Here is a 17,195-nt window from a genome sequence, read left to right on the forward strand (position 1 = left end):
GCTCAGACAGTAAGTATCATGCAGATATTCCAAAGTCTGAACAAGCCTGAAATCCGCAACACTTCTGGTCCCAAGGATTTCAGAGAAGGAATTGTGTATTAAAAATGCACACACAGGAAAAGGTAGGCACATATACAAAGAAATTTAAACCATAATGGGTCGTCTCTGGTTAGTGAGCTCTTATTTCAATCTCTCTGTACTTTCTGAAATGAGTATGTATTTCTTGAGAAATCACTAAAACTGGCTGAGCATGTTGGTTCATGCCTGTTGGGGAGGCCAAGACAGGTGGATCACTTGAGTTCAAGACTAGCCTAGGCAACGTGGCAAAACCCCGTCTCTACAAAACATACAAAAATTAGCCAGGCATGGTGGCATGTGCCTGGGAGGCTGAGGTGGGAGGATCACCTGAGCCAGGGGGAGGTTGAGGCTGCAGTGAGACAAGATCGACCCACCACATTTCAGCCTGGGCAACAGACATGAGACCCTATCTCAGAAAAACAAAAACAAAAGAAAAAACCCAAACCCGGAAACATTAAAAATAGACTTGTGCTAAGCGAGTGAAGTGTGATTTCTATATACGATCAGGAAATGGCCTTCATGATACATCCTGAAAATGACCTACTGCCTGAATTACAGACACACTACATGATAGTGAGAGTCCAAAGGTAACTTCCACAGACACAGCTAAGTGATTATACGACTATCTCTTACAAGCTATGAAAAGCTTAAGGGTAAAAGCTTTCTATCTTCGTTATTTCTGAATCTTAATGCCCAGCGGAAATGCCACACAGGTGAACTGTGCTTGTGTGGAACAAGGCTGCAACCCCCCTACCACACCCTTGGCTGGCTGTTCCCAGGACACTGCTCACCACAACCCCTCCTCAATTTCTGCCCTTCCCTTCTCTGCTTGCTCAGTGCCCAGGGGATGCTAAGGGCTGCACCACATCACCTCAGCTCCCCTGCAGATGCTTCCGGTTGGGCCAGCCCAAGGGAGGAGAGGGGAGGGGTCTCTTCCGGGCTCCCTTGGCTTGGGGCTGGTTTCTGGTAGTGGCTGTGTCCCCATCCCACAGACGCTGACTTCTCCCTAAGTCCACAATCCTCCTCTCCTCCCCTGCCACCAGGCCTTGGACACTTGCTCCTGCCCAGTGACTTCCATCTGGCCCACACCACGGAGCAACCCTTCCTCAAGGCTCCTCTGAACCACTTGCAGGCACTGGATTCTGTTTCCAGCCAGAAGCCTGACTGCTGTCAGAGTGCCTTTTTCAGGGGTGCCTCAAATCTGTCAGGAGTTGATTTAAACCTGGCCTGCTCCTCCCCGTTCACCATCAGCAAGGTCAGCCCGCGAACCTGGGCGGGGCCGTGCGCGTTCTGGGCTGTGGTGAGAACGAGCTCCACACTGACCTTCCCAGTGCTGACGTCCACATAGGACAGGGTGTGCTTCCTCCAGTGCTCCTCAAAGGGCTTCTTCTGTTGCCCCTGGATGGGCTTGGAGTAATCGTACTCATCAATCCGCACCTGAGGCCAGAAACACCATCACATATCTCATTACTCTAACGGAGCAATACAGAAAAAACACAGCAAACATTAAAATGATCTAAGAGACAGATGCCCTAGAACTCATTTCATTTCCACTTCAGCCCTGGCTCCATCAACATTCAGAACCCACGGAGGCCACATGGCTGGCCAGGGGGTGTGCAGCCAGCAGTGAGTCCAGAGTAATCCGTGTCCGCACGTTCCCTTAGACATCCTTTATGTACCTAAGAGTTTACCAAATACTTTGTCTTTTTGCTGCATGCGCTGGGAGACTACCTACTACCTCAGTCTTTTCTTTCAGCCTGTTTTTATTTAAAAAAAATTGTTTTTTCTTTTGAGACAGGCTCTCGCTATGTCACCTGGGCTGGAGTGCAGTGGTGTGATCACAGCTTGCTGGAGCCTTGACTTCCCGGGCTCAATCAATCATCCTGCCTCAGTCTCCTGCACGTACCACCACGCCTGGCTAATTTTTTATTTTTGTGTAGAGACAGGTTTCGCCATGTTGCCCAGGCTGGTCTACAACTCCGGGCTCAAGTGATCTGCCTGCCTCAGCCTCCCAAATGCTGGGATTACAGGTGTGAGCCACTGCACCTGGCTTCTATTCTAATTAAAACTTGTTGTGACCAACTAAATTTATGCTACTGGCCAGGCCCAGTGGCTCATGCCTGTAATCCTAGCACTATGGGAGGTTGAGGTAGGTGGTTCACTTGAGGTCACGAGTTCAAGACCAGCCCGGCCAACATGGTGAAACCCCAACTCTACTGAAAATACAAAATTAGCCAGGCATGGTGGTATGCATCTGTAATCCCAGCTGCTTGGGAGGCTGAGGCAGGGGAATTACTCAAACCCGGGAGGCAGAGCTTGCAGTGAGCTGAGATCACGCCATTGCATTCCAGCCTGGGGAACAGCAAGACTCTATCTCAAAAAAATAAAAATAAAAACAACAAAATTATTATTATTCTGTATTCTGGCAAACACGGATTCATATACTTTGCAGGAAAGACTCTTAATATGTACAAGGAGGCAAGAGCAAGTTCCGAGCAGTGATTACAGCCATCAGCATATTCTAGTGGAGGGTAAATCGGTAAAATTTCATGGTGAATAAAAATGCTTTCCCACTCACTGTGTTCAGCTAACTGGAAAGGCCGCCAGCAGCCGCCCAAACACGGTCCTGAACCAGCCTGTGTGCCTGCCTTGTAGAGCCTTTGTCCTTTGGCTGATGTGGTTTATCCTGAACTTGCATTTGTGCCCCAAGCTTCCCTTTCCGTGTTTTTTTGCTATCGTATGTGAAAAACTCTTACCAGGCAGAATCCAACATGTGTGCTCTGCACAAAAATCAGTTCACCTGAAGAACAAGTGAGCACAGGGCAGGCTCTATAATACCTTTTCCAAACCACAGGGCAGGTCTGAAACGGTGGCTTACTCGTTATTTAATAAACTGGCATTTCCACCACAGGGCAGGTCTGAAATGGTGGCTTACTCGTTATTTAATAAACTGGCATTTCCTCCTTAGGGCAGGTTTGAAATGGTGGCTTACTCATTATTTAATAAACTGGCATTTATTTCCTGGTCATGCCACTCTGGCTGCACTTCTAACCTTGGCCTTCTAACAGCAAAGCACATTGGCTTGGAGATGCCACTGCTGGCATCAGTAGACGCTGACCCAAAGCAAGGAAAAGGTCACAGTGACCCAGAGGATGGCGGGAACCCAAGGATCAAAGTTACCAGGGGGAAAAAGGCATTTTTTGGATTTACTTTTGGGGAAATGAAATAAAATGCAGAGAAAATGCAGGGGTGGGGCTGAGTCCCACCAGGTGGGAGGAAAAGGCAGGTGCAGGTGGGTGTGGCGAGAAAGTGCACCTTGTAGTCTTCCCTGGCGTGTGCGCCCCGTGACTCCTTCCGCGCCTCTGCTCCGTAGATGGTCTGCAGCGCACACAGCATCAGGTTCTGCAGCTCCAGGGTCTCCACCAGGTCCGTGTTCCAGACCATTCCTGGGGACACAAAAAGTTCCATCAGGGGCAGGTGGGACCCAGTCACATGGGCCTTCTGAGCTGTCAGCCTGGGCCTGCTAGTCCGTGGAGCCACTGGTTGTGGCTTTATATCTGTGGGCCAGGACCCATCTGGACAGCAAGCATGGAACTAAGTTAGCACTGATGGGATATACACCAGCCCACCCTGCAGAAGGCAGGGCCCAACACTGTACAAAGAGCCCGCTGTCTGCTCACCCCGGTCAAACGTCTTCAGGTGCTTCAGGTCTCCGTAGAGCTTGCTGATTTTCCCACAACCTTCTTGCAACACGCTTCCCACACGGAACACAGCAGCATGATTTTGCATTGACTGTGGCACAAAATATTATTTGTAAACTTTTAATCCATACAAGTAGCCACACCAAGAACTGCTTAACTTTTAGACTTAACTGTTGTTTTGCATTTCAGTTGAAAGTTACCTAAATTAAACAGAAAAATTAGGAAATTCAGACTATGAGTTTATTACTCTGAACTTAAAAATGAAGTTTTGACTAAAGCTTCTGAATAGATGTTTCTATTACATACACATCTTAGACCCAGACACATCCTTTCCAGTGGGATACAGCCAGGGTCCAGGACTCCAAGCAGACTGCCTGTGAGGCACCATGTTCCACATGGCTCCACAGTCAACCAGGCAGTGCTGCCTCCCCACACCCCTGGCAGGACTCCTGACGTGGGGTCTGGTGGTGAATGTGACACAAGCCAGCAGCCCTGTGGTGACACACACTAGGGGGAGCTGAGCAGAGTCCTGGTGATGGTGGGGTTGGAGCCGAAGGTCTTCAGTGAGAGGGAGGGGTGTGGGTGGCTGGGGCCCTTGGCCCATCTGGCTACTGTCTTCTGCCTATTTTGTAGAAGCTTCTTATACACTGACTTCCTTCATAGTTTTACTGTGGCAAGAAACGTGCCACGCAGTGGACCTGAAGTTTACTGTAGGTGTGCTGGGAACCAGGCGTCAGCTTTTGCTTCCTGTGGGACAGAGAGGCAAAACCTCTGTGATCCCTCCTCCTCCTTGCTTCTCCCTCTAACTCTGCTTTGCTCTACTGACCCTAATTGTCTCTTCCTCTACCAATGCACCTTCATGGTTTAATTTGGACATTTCATCTGATTTTCCTTAGACTCATACATAATCATGACACTGCAATGCACATCAACCTAATGGTTTTTCAGGAAGAACAAATGAAAAAAGTTGCATCTCAGAATCTAGTATTACATTCTTTCATGTCCTTTAGCAGCCACGTTTTCATATCCTTTCTTGTATTTCTGGTTACATTATTTCAAGGAATTTTTAATTTTTTGTTTGAAATGTGAATGAGATATTTACTGATGTCTGAGCAGATTACTGCTGGCACATTGCAAAGCTACTGATTTTTAGATACAAATCTCTTATCCAGACACCTTACTGCATTCTTGTTTTGTTTCTGTTAGTTTTTCAGTTTATTCTCTGGGAATTTTTTGGAAATTATGTCTGTGAATAATAGCAATTTTATCTATTCCTTTTCAATATTTACTGCCAGGACCAACCCGGTTATGGAGACCCTAACCCAGCAGCGCTAGAGGAATTAAAGATACACACACAGAGCTATAGTGCGTGGGGTGGGAAATCAGGGGTCTCACAGCCTTCAGAGCTGAGAGCCTCCAACAGAGATTTACCCACATATTTATTGACAACAAGCCAGTCATAAGATTTACTCAAAGTATTCCTTACGGGAAACAAAGGGATGGGCTCTGGCTAGTTATCTGCAGCAGGCACACGTCCTTAAGGCACAGATCGCTCATGCTACTGTTTGTGGTTTAAGAAACCCTCAAGCGGTTTTCCGCCCTGGGTGGGCCAGGTGTTCCTTGCCCTCACTCTGGTAAACCCACAACCTTCCAGCATGGGCATCATGGCCATCAACAGTATGTCATGGTGCTGCAGAGATTTTGTTTATGGCCAGTTTGGGGGCCAGTTTATGGCCAGATTTGGGGGCCTGTTCCCAATAATTTACCTCATTTCTTTTTTTGATTCTTACTATTAATAGCCAGAGTCAGCAGAAAAATCCTTCCCCCAACGAAACACATTTCCACGAGCACAGGAAGCTCTGTTTGTTCAGTGCTGACTCCAGCATCTCACGGAGCCTGCAACACAGCAGACACCAAGACACACCTTGTTTGGTGAGAATGCTTCTATTATTCTCACTTCAAACTGTCTCACGGATTTGCCATTTCTGTATCCTAAGGCATGTTCCCACTCTCTAATGCAATGGTTCCTTCTCTCACAGCTGGCCTCCAACCCTACAAAAGTACTGCAAGGCACCACTCAGCCTTCTGTGCCTTAGTCACACTGTTCTTCTCACCGTTCCACAAAGCCTCCCTCAAGCCCAGCCTCACTTGAAGACTGAAGGGCACAGGCCTGTGAAAATGTCAGCAGGGAACCTGTTCTCTTGTGTCTTAACACCATATGCCTTTCAGAATAGCACTAAAGCAATGGACTTCTTTTTAGAAAATACACAGAAATTCTTGCAAATAGTAGACAGGAGATCTCATTCATGGACAAGAATCCTTGTTATTAGAGGAATTCAGTTTCTCAGACTGACTATATATCAAGTTCTCCACAGCCCTCTGTGGCTAATGGCTGCCATACTGGACGGCAAACACTCGGAACATTTCCATCGTCACAGACGGTCCTACTGGACCGACTCCCAGCAGCACAGGCCGCACAGATCGGTTTCCACCCGCCGCCCACTCTCCCTTGCTTCTGAGTATATTCAGGGGCAGCAACAGGCCCAGCTTAAAGACATTTCCAAGCTGCTGGAAGCCAGGCATGATGACATGATCAATATGTGGGCCTGAGATGTAAGTATTGTGTTGAACTCCAGGAAACCTGCGAAGAGAAAGCTGCCCCGCTGGGGACTGAGCTTCTCCGGCAGTCCTGCTGCTCCCTCTCCTCCACACTGTGACTCATCCACGACAGCCAGCGACGGTCAGGGCACGGAGGTCACGCCCAAGCACACACGAGCGAACCAGAGAAGGCCGTCCTGGATGCCAAGCAGTCACTAACTCTGCCCTAGCCTGCTGACCTTCTGTGTGGAAAAGTGCACTTCTGTGTAGTTCAGGGCTCCTGGTCTCTTTCATGTTCTTGATACGGTGAGGAGTACGTCCTACTGCTGTTTACCTCGATACTGGTGCAGCCTCGCATGTTTATCGCAGCACTAGTCACAATAGCAAAGTCTGGAATCAACCTAAGTGCCCATCAATGATGACTGGACAAAGAAAATGTGGTACATAAACACCATGAAATACTCAGCCATACAAAAATAATGCAATCATGTCTTCTGCAGTCACGTGGATGGAACAGGAGGTCACTATCCTAAGTGAAGTGACTCAAGGTCAAGTGTCACATTCTCACTTGGAAGTGGGAGCTGAATGGTGAGTACACGTGGCCACACGGAGTGGACTAACAAAGACTGGGGGCTCCAAAAAGTGGGAGGGGTGGGGATGAGCAATTACCTGCTGGGTACAACATACACGACTTGGGTGATGGATACATGAAAAGCCCAGACTCCACCACCTCATGGTTCATCCACACAAACTGCACCTGCATCCCCCTAAATCTATTTTTAAAAAAACAAAACCAGTGCAGGGCCAGGTATGCAGCCAGCCTGCTCATGCCAGAGTGAGTCCAGGCTCTTACCTTCTGCATGCTGAGTCGAAGTTCCGATGTTCTTATGCTTCCGTCAGCAAATCTCAATTTGTCAAGATTCATGACAGATTCTTCCCCAGCATTTGGTTTAATTGGAGGGACTTTATCTCCTAAAACAAAAAAAAGGTTGAATTTAACTTTTTAAACCATTTTAAAAAACCAAATGGATTTAGAATGACACAAAAATACGTAACACAGTCACTCAAGGAGCTTGGAAACTGCGAAAGTCTCCTCAGCTAACACACTGCCAGCCCACCCTACATCTGAGGCCACCTGTTGAGTTGGGGCCAATTTTAAAGAACATACATAAAGGCAAAATTGTTGGCACACAGTAGATATCCATTAACTGATCTTAGAGTGAATAAACTAGAAATCATCTCTAAAATTAAAAAACTAACTGAAGGCCGGGTGCGATGGCTCTCGCCTGTAATCCCAGCACTTTAGGAGGCCGAGATAGGCGGATCACTTGAGGTCAGGAGTTCAAGTGCAGCCTGGCCAACGTGGCAAAACCTCGTTTCTACTAAAAACACAAAAATTATCTGGGTATGGTGATGTGCGCCTATAATCCCAGCTACTCGGGAGGCTGAGGCATAAGAACTGCTTGAACCCGAAAGGTAGAGGTTGCAGTGAGCTGAGATCGCACCACTGCACTCCAGTCTGGGCAACAGAGTGAGACCCTGTCTTAAAAAAAAAAAATTAATTGTATACAAATTTTTATACATTAAGTGTATATAAACGTCACTCCACTAAGGGAAAAAAAACTTTCCAGATGGTGGTCCTGAGGGACCGGCCACCCCACTGTCCTTCGCATAATGGGGAGGAAGGTGGTTGCTGTGTGCTTGAGAGTCACCTGCTGATTTGGACTCTTGTGTGCTCTCACCTACACTTCAAGATTTGCAATTTTTTTTTTTTGAGATGGAATTTTGCTCTGTAGCCCAGGCTGGAGTACACTGGCACCATCTCGGCTCACTGCAACCTCCACCTCCTGGTTCAAGCAATCCTCATGCCTCAGCCTCCAGAGTAGCTGGGACTACAGGAGTATGCCACCATACCTGGCTAATTTTTGTATTTTCAGCAGAGATGGGGTTTCACCATGTTGGCCAGGCTGGTCTCAAACTCCTGACCTCAGGTGAGCCACCTGCCTCGGCCTCCCAAAGTGCTGGGATCACATGTGTGAGCCACTGTGCACAGCCAAGATTTGCAACTCTTGTGTTTCTAAGATGTCTTCAAAAAAGTTATTTAAAAAAGTTTTAAAGTTTTTAAAATAACTTTACTTAAACATATTTATATATATATTTATATATATATATATTAACTTTATTTATATATATTTTCTTCAACAGGTAATACATGCAGAAGGTAGGAGGTATGAAATGCAGGAGTCAAACAGGCCCCGCCCCGCCCACCGCCTCCCCAGGGGACCAGGATGTGGGTCTCTTGAGGGCCTGCTCAAATGCTTCTAGGCTTGCTGCTATTTCTTTTCCTTTTGATTATAATGCTTTAAAAATTGATCATTCAGTAAAATTGACTTTTTTCTTTCAGTGGACAGTTCTACAATTTCTTTTTTCTTTTCTTTGAGACAATGTCTCCTCCCTCTGTTGCTCAGGCTGGATGCAGTGGTGTGATCTCAGCTCACTACAACCTCCGCCTTCCAGGCTCCAGCAATCCTCCCACCTCAGCCTCCCAAGTAGCTGGGACTATACTGGTGTGAGCCACCATGCCCAGCTAATTTTTGTATTTTTTGTAGAGACAGGGCTTTACCACCTTGCCCAAGCTGGTCTTGAACTCCTGAGCTCAAGCAATCTGCCTTCCTCGGCCTCCCAAAGTGGTGGGATTATAGGCATGAGCCACTGCACCCAGCCTCAGTTCTACCAACTTTAACACATGTATAAATGCATGTAACCACTTTGGGAGGCTGAGACAGGAGGATCACTTGAGGCCAGGAGTTCAAGACCATCCTGGGCAACACAGGGAGACCCTGTCCCTACAAAATATTTTTAAAAATTAGCCAGGTATGGTGGCGTGCACCTAATCGTACCACTGCACTCCAGCCTGGGCGACAGAGGGAGACTATCTCTAAAAAATATATATATGCATGTATTCTTTTTTTCGGGGAGTGGGGGAGAAGTGGTGATGCTACAAGCATTTTTTCTTTCCTTTTCATTTTTAAAAATTAAAGCACAAAGATACAGTAAAATAAACTCATCATTTTTAGTGTAGTTTTTCAAATTCTGGTACACAGAGAACTGTGTCCGTATCAGGAAACAGTCTCTGGCAACCACCAATCCCTTTTCTTCCCTAGATGTGCCTTTTCCAGAATGTCGTATCAAGAGAACCACAGGTGTGCAGCCTTTTGAGTCTGACTCCACAGCATTCTGCGTGAGATGCTGCATGCGTGACCGGTTTCTCAGATGTAAAGTACAGGGTATTCTTACAAAATGTTCTTTTTTGCATTTTCAAAGAAAGAGAAGCTCAAAATTTCTACATTGCTCTGAGAGAAGTGGTATCAGTCCTCACTGCTACAAAGTGCAGGGCTATGGAGTGAGACAAGCACAACCTGTGGCATCAGGAACGATGGACCTGAACTCCGCCTTCGCCCATGATCAGCTGCGACTTGGGGTAAGACGCCAGCTCTGCGTGTGCTGGCCTCCCGAGCTGTGGTCAGATCCAGAGACAGTGTGTCTGAAGTAAGCTACCTTTTTAATACTCTCCATACCTTTCTAACTACAGATATAAAAGCAGGCATGTTTATAAGTTATGGCAGTCCTAGTTTTTATTTCACTTGAATCCATACAAAAACCACCTGTTCTATAAACTCAGCAGAAAGGATGCCAAACAGTTAACACCAGAGAAAGGTAACGGGAAGAATGTGGGCCTGGGGTCCCACCATCCTTGCCACACAAACATCCACCAGTGCCTCATCCACCTCACACTGTTCTGAGCACACGAGGCTGGATAACCACCGTGAAGATCTCTGGAGGTGGGAGCGATACTAACTGTCCCGTTCTTAGTGCACATGAGACTCACACTCCCACACATGGTATTTGTTCTCCTACATTATTTGACGCTACCATGAAAAGAAAACCAGCAAGTGAAATCCAATCTGTCCGTAGAGGGTGGGAATCCTGTTCACTCTAAGTCGTCCCCTCTCCTCTAATAGAGGCCAGCTGTACTTTGTTCTCAGAATGGCCTAAAGTATTTTCCTAAGTACCAAGTTACATATTCGTTCACGCCAACTATTTAAAAAATTTCATTGCAAATAAGTGATTTTTATCAGGCAAGTAATATGTAATGAACTTCCCCTAAAAATAACAACTTCCTAATAGTGCTTTTTCTAAGCAGAACATGACTGCAAAATAATTTTTTTAAAAAAGAAACCCCAAAAATGTCACCTTAACTGTTAAGATCCCCAACCAGCCTCTATCTAGTCTCAACATTACCACCATATAACTTCCGGATTTCTCAGTTTAATCCCTTCTAGGGGAAAAAACCCAGACTACCTCTATATGACCACTAAGCAAATTTCCAGCAACAAATTGAGGTTTTGTGACCTGGCTGGGTGCAGTGGCTCATGTCTGTAATCCCAGTACTTTGGGAAGCTGAGGCAGGACTGTTTGGGTCTAGTTCAAGACCAGCCTGGGCAATATTGTGAGACCCTGTCTCTACAAAAAAAAAAACTTTTTAAAATTAGCCAGGTGTGGTGGTGCACATCTGTAGTCCCAGATACTTGGGACTCTGCAGGTGGAGGTGTTGATGACTGCTCAAGCCTGGGAGGTTGAGGTGGCTAGGACTGTGCCATGGCACTCCAGCCTGGGCTGACCTGTCTCAAAAAAAAGAAAAACGACTGTAACCTCCTGCGCCTTCTCAAACAGTCTGGCTCCTGAAGAAAACACTTACCAGGCCTATATGACTCTTCGATGCTCAGGGCACATGCCCGACCAAAGACAACCAGGTCCGAGAGCGAGTTTGCCCCAAGCCGGTTGGCACCATGTACCAAGGCACAAGCGGCCTCTTCACAGGTGTACAGGCCGGGCACAATCTGATCCTGGCCATTCACATGCCTCAGGACCTGTGGAAAGGAAGATTCAGGTGAAATGTCAAGGTGCCCATACCTCCACCAGGCCACCTCCCCCAGCAGGGTGTCTGTGCTGCAGACCAGAGAAAGAGAGGGAAGTAGGCCAGGCGCGGTGGCCATACCTGTAATCCCAGCACTTTGGGAGGTTGAGTCGGGTGGATCACCTGAGGTCAGGGGTTCAAGACCTGCCTGGCTAACATGGTGAAACCCCGTCTCAACTAAAAATACAAACATTAGCCAGGCATGATGGTGGGTGCCTATAATCCCAGCTACTCAGGAGACTGAAGAATCGCTTGAACCTGGGAGGCGGAGGTTGCAGTGAGCCAAGATCGCGCCATTGTGCTCCAGCCTAAGCAACAGAGCGAGACTGCATCTCCAAGAAAAAAAGAGGGAAGGAAAGACCATATCTCAGAGGGAGGTAAGGACCATAGCTCCTCTTCTTCAGAGGGAAGCTTCCGAATGTATCCCCGTTTCCCTTGCCCCGAGCACCTGCTGTGACCAGATCAGAGGACCCCCAATGTTGGCATTTGCGACTGGGTCCCACATTCCTGAGGCCCTCACCACCTGTGCCCTGATGCTGTTACAAGTAGGTCAGAGGACCCCCAATGTCGGCACCTGCGACTGTCCCCGTGTCCCACGTTCCCGAGGCCCTCACCACCTGCAGAGGACCCCCAATGTCGGCATCTGCGACTGTCCCCGTGTCCCACGTTCCCGAGGCCCTCACCACCTGCGCTCCGGCTCAGACCCAGGAGCACGGCAGGTGGAGGAACATCAGCAGGCGACACTGATGTTCCAGACTCTTCTACCTGCCGTTCACCTCTTCATCTATGCAGGGAAAGTAACAGCTGCCGCCCACCTTGCCCAACAAGGAGCCTAAGTGACCGACCAGCTCTGTGTGAACCACAAACCACTCAAAGGTAGGAATTAGAAAGATCCCTCAATGTACAAGATCATTAGAAATAACACGAGATCATATAGGAAAGTAATTATAAAATGGAAAAAGCTGCAAATGATGTATCTATGACAATTTACTAAGGAGGAATAAATTATTAAGCCCCCTCCATCCTCCAGTAATAGAAATTTAAAGTGCAATCTAGAAAACAAGACAGTACTTTCTTGAAGAAAATGTCTTTTCCTCTAAGATCTAAAGAGACAACTGCGAGGTGGGCCCCGTTGTCCCAGCCTTCTTTCCAGCTGTGGGAGGGGAGCCAGCACCATCACCTGCCCCTTGTAGTTGGTGGGAATGCCGCCCATGTTATAATGCACGGTGGGGAGGACAGGGATCGGCTCCTTCGTGACGTCCACACCAGCGAAGATCATGGCTGTCTCTGAAATGCTGGGCAGGCGCGTGGCCAGCTGCTCTGGAGGCAGGTGGTGCAGCTGCAGGTAGACGTGATCTTTCTCAGGGCCACAGCCTCTGGGAAGACAGAACACCACCACATAAGGCAGAGAACGGCAACGGCAGGAGACCTGAGAATACGTCATCTTGGAAGCCTGTGAGTTTCAACATGTTTTGATACTGAGGAAAATTTCCCCTCATTTACGGTCGCCTTCTCATCAAATCTTTTCTAAGCATCTACTGTGTGCCAGGGACAATCCTAGGTGCTGGGACACAGCTGAGACCCAGAACAAAAACTCTGCCCTCCCTGAACCCACACTCATCTCAGGGATCACAGCCTGCTGCGGCTGTCCTTGGTAAGTGTGTTAGAAAGGGCTCCATGCCAAACACAGTCGTCCCTGCGTATCTGTGGCAGGTTGGGTCCAGGACCCCCATGGATACCAAAATCCGTGGATGCTCAAGTCCCTAATATAAAATGGGAGAGTATTTGCATATAACCTATGCACATCCTCCTCTATACTTTAAATCATCCTCATTTAAAGTTTTACATTTAAGCTTTACAACAACTCCAGGATTACTCATAGTACCTAATACAATGTAAATGCTATGTAAATAGTTGTTACACTGTGTTGTTTAGAGAACAATGACAAGGAAAAAAAGTCGGCATATTTTTAAGGATGCAATTTTACTTTCAATACATAGCTGGTTGAAACCACACATGTGGAACCAACGGTACGGATGGCCACCATATTCCAGAAAAATACTTGACTTCTCTGTTTTTGTTTTTTTTTTCCTTGAGACAGAGTCTTGCTCTGCCGCCCAGGCTGGAGTGCAGTGGCGCCATCTCGGCTCACTGCAAGCTCTGCCTCCCGGGTTCACGCCATTCTCCTGCCTCAGTCTCCCTAGTAGCTGGAACTACAGGCGCCCAGCATTACACCTGGCTAATTTTTTGTATTTTTAGTAGAGACAGGGTTTCACCATGTTAGCCAGGATGATCTCGATCTCCTGACCTCATGATCCGCTCGCCTCGGCCTCCCAAACTGCTGGGATTACAGGCGTGAGCCACCGCGCCCGGCCTGACTTCTCTGTTTTTTTAAATATAAAAATGTAAAACCTCCAAAGGCCATACCAGCAGATATTACATTAAAGAACAGGGTCAGGAATGAAAGAGCTGCAAACTGTTTCACTGAAAGCCAAGTAACCCACACCCTTTGAAAAGCTGCCGAAAAACACCTGTGGGCATCAGACGCGACACCCAAGGCTCACGTGCCGACTTCAGGTTACGTGTGTGTCTCTCTCTCCCGCACTCTGTCACATACTGATCCACACTGAGAGAAACTCTGTTCCACAGATCTGAGAAAGAAACTGGCTAAAATTTTCAAAATGTAGGTCTTTAGGAAAATACCACAGACTAACAGACGCCTGTCAGCAGCTGAGAGAGGTGGCTGTGCACGTGTGCCTGCACACGAAGGTGAGGGCGAGCGGTGCTGGAACTCAACAGAAGCAACCCCGGTCTGTGGTCCCGCTCAGACAATGCTGGTGGCAAATCACACGGACCTTCCTTCGCGGATCTCCAGAGTCATCGACCGAGACACCACATCTCTAGACGCCAGGTCCTTCGCCACGGGGGCGTATCGCTCCATAAACCTTTCACCTTGACTGTTAATGAGAATGCCTCCCTCTCCACGACATCCTTCCGTAATGAGACAACCGGCACCATATATGCCTGCAGAAAAACCCAAACATCTATAACCTAACAATTGCTAGGACTCTATTTCAAATGCATTATTTTTTTCAAGATATTTTTTGGGGGAGAGAGGAAGAAGATATGCAGAAGGCATTATATGCAAAACTGAACAGAAAGAACAGTTAAGATACAGTAGAAAGTCTGGATAACAAAAAGCACTGACAAGGCTGACGGCTGCAGCAGAGGTTGGGGCAGAACAGTGTCCCCAGCGAGGAGAAAGGCCAGCCCGCAGACCTCTGGCCGATACTCTGATTACAGCCCAGTGTACGCTGGATGCCTCAAATTTTGTTTTAATTTTTGAACATTCTTTGGTACTACGATACTGTGGTGACTAGTTAAGGATACAAGCTTGGAGAATTCGTATCTAAATTACCCAAACAGTGGCAAGGACAGTAATAATGATTATTTTAGTTAATATTCACACTGCACTTGCTAGGGTCAGTTCTAGCTGCTTTCCACATGTTAACTCATTTAAGTCTTACAACAACTCCGGGTAGTACTACCCCCTTTCTCAGTGACAGCAAATTAACGCTTGGTAACATCCAGTCATGCAATTGAGGACACAGCTCAAACCCAAACCTGGGCAGTCCGGCAGTCTGTGCTCCAAACAGTGGCTCTGTGACTTCTCAATGAGATGAGAAACAGGGCATGCCTAGCTCTCGAATTTTAACAAAGGAGATCAAAAACCCGAAACTAAACGTATTTCAAAAGCTACAATTTTTATTAGTACACAAAAAGGGCAATCTTGCTTTTAAAACGAGAATGTGATTCTTGCATCTCACCTGTCTTTTGATTTTCTAAGTTTCAATGCTCTTTTTTCTGTGGATTACTTCTCACATATTGAAGACAAAGCATGAGAAGTGGAGCTCTAAACAAATTACAGAGGGAATTCAGGGGCTCAGTGACATTTTATTGATTAAAAAAAGTAATAAAAAATACAACAGACCAGGTGCAGTGGCTCATGGCTATAATCCCAGCACTCTGAGGGGCCGAGGCAGGAGGATCGCCTAAGCCCTGGAGTTTGAGACCAGCCTGGGCACAACGGTGACACCCCGTCTCTACCAAAAACAAAACAACCCTCAAACATTAGCTGGGCATGGTAACACATGCCTGTAGTCCCAGCCGTTTGGGAGGCTGAGGTGGAAGGATCCTTTGAGCCTGGGAGACAAAGGCTGCAGTGAGCCAAGACTGCTCCACTGCACTCCAGCCTGGGCAATAGAGCAAGACCCGTCTCTAAACAAATTAAAAACAAAAACCTACAACAAATTCATTTCTTATTTTCATCTCTTCCAGGGATCAGAAAGCTGACACTGACAGAGAAAGAGAAGGCACACGTCTGGTTCTTCAGCATCACTTCAGGGGTCTCCATCGTCCACAGGTCAGAAAAGCAACTCAGAGAAGTCCAGGACGAGTCAACTCAAACAAGCAGCAGATGTGTGTCTCTCTCTGACTCCTTCTGAAGAACCGCCCCCAAACTCAAGACTTCAACTGTCATTTCTGTGTTAATGTCTCCAAACTGCACATTCATAAGCTCAACCGTCAGACGTCCCCGAGATGAGCGCATCTTCCCCACAACAAGCTCCCTCAGTGGTCGTGTGGGCTGAGCCCCAATGTCCGAACGTCACACGCGGTTCTGTCACGGCTGTGCCCTGACTTTACATCCCATCATCGCGGGAGCTCCATGTTCTCCTACAAAGCCGAAATCTGCCTGTACTGCTTCTGGGTTCCATGGCATTCTCCCAGCTCTCAGAATGCTCACTCGGTAAACCCTGATGGAGATCCTACCGTGTGCTGGGCCTGGTCCACCCAGCTAACGAGAAGACCTGCCTGCCTGAGGAGCTGACGACCTCGTTGCGAAGAGGGACACTGAACAATCCCTGCTTTACCTTTTTTTTGAGACAGAGTCTACTCTGTTGCCCAGGCTGGAGTGCAGTGGTGTGATCTCGGCTCACTGCAACCTCTGCCTCCCAGATTCAAGCATTCTTCTTGCCTCGGCCTCCCAAGTAGCTGGGATTACAGGTACATGCCACCACGCCATGCTGATTTTTGTATTTTTAGTAGAGATGAAGTTTCACCATGTTGGTTGGGTTGGTCTCGAACTCCTGACCTCAGGTGATCGGCCGCCTTGGCCTCCCAAAGTACTGGGATTACAGGTGTGAGCCACCACGCCCGGCCTCAATCCCTGCTTTACTGCTGGCATAAGCATCACCAACGCAGGGTTTAGGGCTCTTCAGAAATGCATAAGATGCTGGCCCAAACTGCCTTAGGGGAAGGAGAGTGTGGGAAAAGTCTCCTTAAGGAAATGACATTGAAGTTAGGACCTGAGAGCTGAAAAAGCTGATCTTCAAAACCACGTTACTACGTAAAACTACGGAGGAGCAATGAGTAGTTGCTTACAACTTACAAGTACAGCTTGTACAAGTAGGCAAGGCGTCCTGCCCTACCTGTGGGGTGGAAGTGAACAAACTCTAGGTCCTGGCAAGGAAGGCCTGCCCTGGTGATCATGGCCGTGCCGTCGCCAGTGCTGGTGTGGGCAGACGTGCAGCTGAAGTAGGTGCACCCGTAACCTCTGGAAACAACAGACAGCAGTGACTGACAGCGGCCCACGTCTTGACCTCCTGTCTGGTGAGATCACAGAACGGACATAGCAGCCCCGGGGCACCGTCTTCTCAGTGCTGTCTGTGTGCATACAACCCTCTACTCACGCACACCCCACACACATCACTGGGGGCCATGCCAGAGAAGCTGCTACCCTATGCAGGTAGGATAGAAGCCTGGGATCAGAGAAGGGACTT

General features: G+C 47.7%; 1 protein-coding gene across 1 annotated transcript; it reads right to left on the bottom strand.

Annotated features, from left to right (window-relative positions):
* Window positions 1-6: 6 nt before the first annotated feature.
* LOC111527218 (succinate dehydrogenase [ubiquinone] flavoprotein subunit, mitochondrial-like) lies at window positions 7-17,113 on the bottom strand. Its single transcript, XM_026452919.1, has 8 exons — window positions 16,845-17,113; window positions 14,211-14,379; window positions 12,536-12,731; window positions 11,137-11,308; window positions 7,231-7,349; window positions 3,759-3,870; window positions 3,394-3,524; window positions 7-1,515 (listed from the first exon to the last, which is right to left on the bottom strand). The coding sequence occupies exons 1-8, from the start codon at window positions 16,903-16,905 to the stop codon at window positions 1,249-1,251; spliced, it is 1,227 nt and encodes a 408-aa protein (XP_026308704.1). The 5' UTR covers window positions 16,906-17,113; the 3' UTR covers window positions 7-1,248.
* Between the last annotated feature and the right edge of the window lie 82 nt (window positions 17,114-17,195).

This window comes from Piliocolobus tephrosceles, unplaced genomic scaffold (genome assembly GCF_002776525.5).
Source record: "Piliocolobus tephrosceles isolate RC106 unplaced genomic scaffold, ASM277652v3 unscaffolded_41405, whole genome shotgun sequence".
In the NCBI taxonomy this organism is placed as follows: Eukaryota; Metazoa; Chordata; class Mammalia; order Primates; family Cercopithecidae; genus Piliocolobus; species Piliocolobus tephrosceles.